At 43.1% G+C, this 6,134-nt stretch overlaps 1 protein-coding gene across 1 annotated transcript in view; it reads right to left on the bottom strand.

Moving 5' to 3' along the window:
* Nucleotides 1–2,014: 2,014 nt before the first annotated feature.
* dym (dymeclin) overlaps nt 2,015–6,134 on the bottom strand; it is a 48,420-nt gene continuing 44,300 nt past the window's right edge. Inside the window, exon 17 of the mRNA XM_053873146.1 lies at nt 2,015–6,053. Within this exon, the coding sequence (XP_053729121.1) occupies nt 5,904–6,053 (150 nt within the window). The 3' untranslated portion in view covers nt 2,015–5,903. The remainder of the gene's footprint in view (nt 6,054–6,134) is intronic.

Here is a 6,134-nt window from a genome sequence, read left to right as displayed (position 1 = left end):
GCTCGCCTGCTCGCCTATCTCCGACAGTAAACTTACTGCTTTACTCGTATAACTATATACAGGTACATACATCTATTTGAAGTGGGCGGGGGGAAATGGCATTATAGCAGGGAATGGCTACTCGTTTTTAATTGTATTACATATACACTTTATTTTATTTATTTATTTATGTGTCGGATAATATTTTCACCGGCTTTAACGATAACTTAAACGATTGCACAAACTTGACTAGAAAGAAGGATTCGAACTTTTAATTTGTCTTATTCACAATATTTAACCAAACACACAATTTCCTCATTTTAGAAGGGATTTGGGTCCAGACATTCGCTCCACAAAAGGCGCCGACGTCTGTTCGTGAGCCTGCAAGGTAAAACACAGGGCAAACCCAAATGTCGGCTCCAACTTCGGCAGGAGCGCTGCTGCCCCCCTCTGGACGCTCTTATTCCGGGTCAAACATGAAGCGGTCAAAACAAAAGTTTAAAAAGAGGTTGAAGAGCTACTTCATTAAAATATTATTAAACGTCAAAAACTCCACTGACGAATATATAACATGGGAGAATTTGTGCGGGTATATATATATATATATATATATATATATATATATATTGTGATTGTGGACCTCCAGAAGAACCCGGATACTCAATTTGCATGAACACTGGACGAACTTCTCCGGAGAGTGTGTGTGTGTGTGTGTGTGTGTGTGTGCGCGCAGCAGAGACAGACATGGAGGCGGTGCAGGCAGCAGTATGTTAATGTGCCAGTGAGCCGGTGTCGCTGCAGGGCAGGGGGGTGGGGGGCTGATAATGATGGTGTGTGTGTGTGTGTGTGTGTGTGAGGCTCATCCCCACACGGTCCCAGCATCCCCCACTGGCGCCGCGAGCCCAACGCAGGGACCCAAACAGGCAAAAAAAAAGGGACGGCGGCGCGTTTCAGGTGGTCTGGAAACAATCAGTGACGATTTTGTGGAAGTGACTGGGCTCTGCTGCACCCTCCCCCCCACACCCCCCTCCACCTCCCCTGCCCTTCCCTTTGTGAGCGACTGTTCTCCAGACTCCAGGAAGTTGCCCGTTTTTATCAGACGCGGCTCTATTTCAGTCTGAGAGAGAGAGAGAGAGAGAGAGAGAGAGAGAGAGAGAGAGAGAGAGAGAGAGAGAGAGAGAGAGAGAGCGCGTCTGTGACCTGCACTGGATTTGTTTTGGTAAACCACACACTCCCAGACCTCCCCGACTCATACAGCGACTGAAGTGATAACAGTGAGGCCACAACATCCACTGCCATTGACTCAACAACACGCGGGATTAGATGCCATTGATTTTTTTTTTTAACCCAAGATGCAGATGTTTATTTAAATCCTGCCAATTTTCACTCAAATTTCAGTTTAACATTGGTAAACTTCATTAATCTCGAAATCATTTTACGAACACACATATCACAGAGCCATGTACATATTCACCAAGCACATCACAAAAGCTGATTTATTTTATTCCATTAAAAATGTGTGCAAAATAGGTTTTGCTAATCCTGACACTGTCACAAGGTCATTTTTTCATTGTTATTGAACTTTTTTTTTTATTAAAAAAATGTGTTTTGTGTTTTTGTTCCGCTCACATATTTGTATTCCCACAGATTCATTTTTTATTACTGACTGCCTTTACATATGATGACATAAATGTAAACGGGTTTCTCCTTTCTAACTTCTTTCCTGTCCCCGTTATGACCTTATTTGTTGTAATTATAGCAAATAATTATAAGCAAATGCTTTCCACAAATTATCGAATCATCTTCAACCCCAAATGGGATGAAGTCTGTGCAGCATAGTACCTTATATATATATATATATATATATATATATACATATATATATATATATATATATACATACATACATATATGTATGTATATACATACATACATACATATACATATATATATGGGCTGAAGACACCCAGTGAATTCTCTGATGAGACACCGTCACACGTGACTTGTCATCGTTTATTTCTTCACGAGACACTTCCATATTTGTTGACTGCTACATTCAAAAGTTCAAACCCTCTGCTGTGAACTCTCCAGGGCCGCGCAGACCTGCTTATGGCGAGAACACGGGCTCAGCAGAGCTACGTTACAGGGATAGACAAAATGATTAATATTCCAGATAGCAGCTCTGGCCTTTACTATCATCTATCGATGCGCTGGCTGCTCCCAGACAAGAGGTCATGCATATGCAATTATGGAGGCTGATTCCATCTGAACTGCGGTGAGAAGATGAGGAATGATTCCACATCAGGGCAATGAAAGTAGGACCACTTTAATGAAAAAACCTCATCTGATATTGAGTGAGAAACCAGCAGGAAAGCCCATGTTGGTAAATGTCACAGTGCCACAAGACTGAGACAAGACAATGTGCTCAGGGAGATGATGACTTTTTCCAGCTTAAAAAACCCATCACTTCAGATCTGACTGCCGAACAGGTTCATTCTTGAAGGAAATACAAAAGTGACTTGGAGCTTGAGTCCTCCTGATCTGGGTCAATATACGATTATCTCTAAATAGTCCTGGCAGCAAACAGAGAAGCAGCGAGTCTTTGTCCGGGGCTGTTCGTCTTGTAGTAAAACCACAAACTACTTTATAGATGGATTGAGTGGCTCGGGTGGAAACACCCTCCGAGTGGTGGCAAATGAGTGGGGCACAAAGATGGCGGACTCAAGACAAGAGCGTTGGGTCATCAAGCTGAACATGACCTTGGGAAGGGAACCACAGCAACCGGTCCAGTAGGCATACTGTCAGTGGCCGACTGGACCTGTTACATTACGCTGCGTATGAGCTTCAGGGAATCAAGCATGAGAACAGAATAGAACCACACAAACTGGATATTGTTTGAGAGTCCCAAATTACAAGTCATTTGCCCTTGAATCCAAGTCAAGTCACTGACAGGTGCGACTGAGGTGCAACCTGTGTCCACTTGACACTTGAGTCCCTGTCTCTGCTGGGCTGGATTCATTGTATTTCCATTCATTTCAATGGGAGTAACTGTCTGGAGTCCTGGATCCAATGACTTTTGCTCTGACTGTACTTCAAACATATTTTGTGGGATACTTGGAGGGACCTGCGATGGCCCCATGTAAGTTGAGCTAAATGTCGTCCTTCAGACCGGCATCCTTGACTCTCTCAGTAAAAACAAAAACCTTTCCGTGTCACACAGACACATAGACCCAGCCTGACTTGGTGCCTTAATCTTGGACCTTTTCCGACTGCTGACGTTCATTCCCACCGAGCTTTGGGGAACATCAGGACAGATTTCTGTCCATCTTGCAGTGCATAGTTATGGTGCTTGATGCAGCCTCCTGTTTATAAGATATGTTTTGGCATAGATGGGAGAACTCTGCCAGTTCTTCCCTCCGAAGGTTTGCAGACGAGTGACCCACAGCCGCCAGCTCCCCGCGACCTCACCCTAAAACTGCTTCCCACCTTCCATAATTGTCCCAGTAATCTGTCATATTAATGAGCTCTGTGTCAGTGGGGCTGAACCAGTCGTGAGCGGAGAACCACACCAGCAAACTGGTCTCGTGTGCCCTCCTTCGTATATCACTCTCTAGCTCCACCTCTGGCTCTGGGGTCACGGCGCGCCGCAATACATTCTCGCTGAGACCTTGAGGGAAAATGTAGCAGACTCTAAAAAAAAAAAATTAACTAGCCATCCCAGCATCCCCTGCTTCATCCATCTTCCTGCTGTCACCTGAAACGGGAGCTGGAGGTAAAATGACCTCCTGTCCTCGCCCTCCCTCCCTCCTTTCTCACCATCATCACCGCCGGAACAAGGAGAACCATGTCACTTTGTAAACCTGTGCTCAGCCATCTGCCATTATCAAGCAGGTGAGCGCGGGCCTCGCAAAACTGATGCCGTAACCTCACAATGACCTCGCCACGAAAACCGCAAATAAATGCAGAGAAGGAGAATTTCAGGCATTAACATTGATACATTTGAGACAATAAAAAACACACACACACACACACACTCAAAAAAACATGGAATTCTCCCGGAGAGTGGGAGCTCAGGGACACAGTGTTGCCTTTGTGCTGTAAACTTTTCCCCTCAGAAGTGGCCTCGCGTGTCTTTCTGCTGCCCCTTACTCATGATGAGTCGTGAGCAAGAGGCCGCATAGCTGATTATGGAAGCTGGTTCTGATGGTTCTATTCGCAGCCCTTTCAAGCTTGACTGACAATCTCATCAGGTTTGTGTTTTTAAGTGGTTTGAGTGAAGGAAACCATTTTGATCCAGATAAAAATAAAATCTTTAAATCGTTAACCCCATTTAAATTATTAACATGCAACAAAATCCTGTCCATGGTCAGGCGTGAATTGGAGGGTAAAAGCAGGGCTGTGGTTGTATAAGTCATAATCCTCAGAAACCAGGTTATCGACATATTCTAAATTAATAACTGCTTCGCATACTCATGCGCTAAATGAAATTTGAGATGGGCACTTCAGCATTCAACGAACCAAGACACGTCAAAACAAAGCACAACTTTGAGATCAGGATTCTTCACATTAACAACAGGGGACTAAAATAGCTTCAACATTTTATTTTAATTACTATTTCCAAAGTCAAAAGGTATTAACCACTGTCATAATTGACATTATATTTCAATAATATAACTCCACTTCCCACCTGGAAAGACTTCAGTACCTTTGCTTTTTTCAATTAACTGTAGTAACTGAATACTACAATATATATATATATATATATATATATATATATATATATATATATATATATATATATATATATATATATATATATATATAAACCCAATACACACGGAAATAAATAACTTATACAAACATGCAAATAAAGCGACCAATTGAGGAGACAAGGGTTCAACTATTTGTCTCTCTCCAAGTCACCATGGGTAGCAAAAACAGAAATAAAGCTGGAAGCAACTGGAAGGCTCAACAGCAGAAGGTGCAGCTGCTAACATCACCCAGACAGAGAGAGAGAGGGGAAAAAAAAACAAAAAACAAAACCAAAATCATGAAGCTCAGATGGATGACGTCTGAACAGATGCTTTCATCGCTAGCAAACTGAGGAGACGGTTCTGTATTTATAAGCTACCGTCCGAGCAAATCATACGGGAGTGGTGCCCACTAGAGAGCTATTCATAGTATCATTGAAGATTCAGTGCAGAGGTGAATAGCCAGGGTGAACACGTGAGTGACCTGTACGTGGAAAGACGAGAGGTATGTATCAGTTGGTCATTTGGTATTCAAATGAAAGGATTTCCTCTATCCCCACTGTTGAAGAATCTAACACAATAAAACAAATATTGCAAATCAAAGACCAAACTTAACACTTTGTTGGTTGGTTTAAGGGGTTGCTTTGTGGTTGATGCATGCAGCATTCAGGGCGTCATAAACCCACATTTGTCATTTCAGATTCAGGCAGTTTATCAGATATAAAAAATATATATACATAAAAAAAAAAAAGTAAATTCAGATTTTCCAATGACGTTTTTGAGCAATTGTTATATAAATTACCAATTTAGGGTATTGTAGATTTAAATAAGAAATGCCATGACAAAAATACAGTTTCATCATATCAGATTCTTCATTTTCAGACGCTGAATGACTCACAGACCTACAGTATAAGCCGCCACCTGTGTCCCACTCAAACACTGCAAGAGCTCTGAAAGGCCAAAGCTTCACAGTGAGGAAGCGGGAGGAGAACGAGGAAGAGGAGGGAAACAGGCTGCATTTCAAAAGACTCCTGTACAAGGTCGAGGCACTTCCAAAGCAGCGTGAACGTGATAGAAGGGCTAATATGCACATGGATGCGCACACCGCCAGTCTGGCTGATCCACTGAACAAGGACGAGCACACTCGCACTGCACACCGAGGTGAGGAGGGCCTTAGCCGGAGTCCATGCTGAAGAGCTCAATGCCTTGTGGGCTCCAGTAGAGGCCGACTGCAGAGTTGAAGACCAAGGACCAGACGTAAGGGATGAAGAAGTCCTCGGGCTGATCTTCTTCAACGTACTTGAATTTGAGCTCTGGGAACTTCTGTAGGAGGAAGAAAGAAAACGTGAGATGAGAGTAAATTGGTGTTTTCCCGCACCTGAACTACAGCTACAGCCCACATGT

Source organism: Synchiropus splendidus, chromosome 1, assembly GCF_027744825.2.
Source record: "Synchiropus splendidus isolate RoL2022-P1 chromosome 1, RoL_Sspl_1.0, whole genome shotgun sequence".
NCBI classification, from domain to species: domain Eukaryota; kingdom Metazoa; phylum Chordata; class Actinopteri; order Syngnathiformes; family Callionymidae; genus Synchiropus; species Synchiropus splendidus.
Note: the sequence above shows the minus strand (reverse complement) of the source record. Positions and strands in the feature narration are given on the sequence as shown.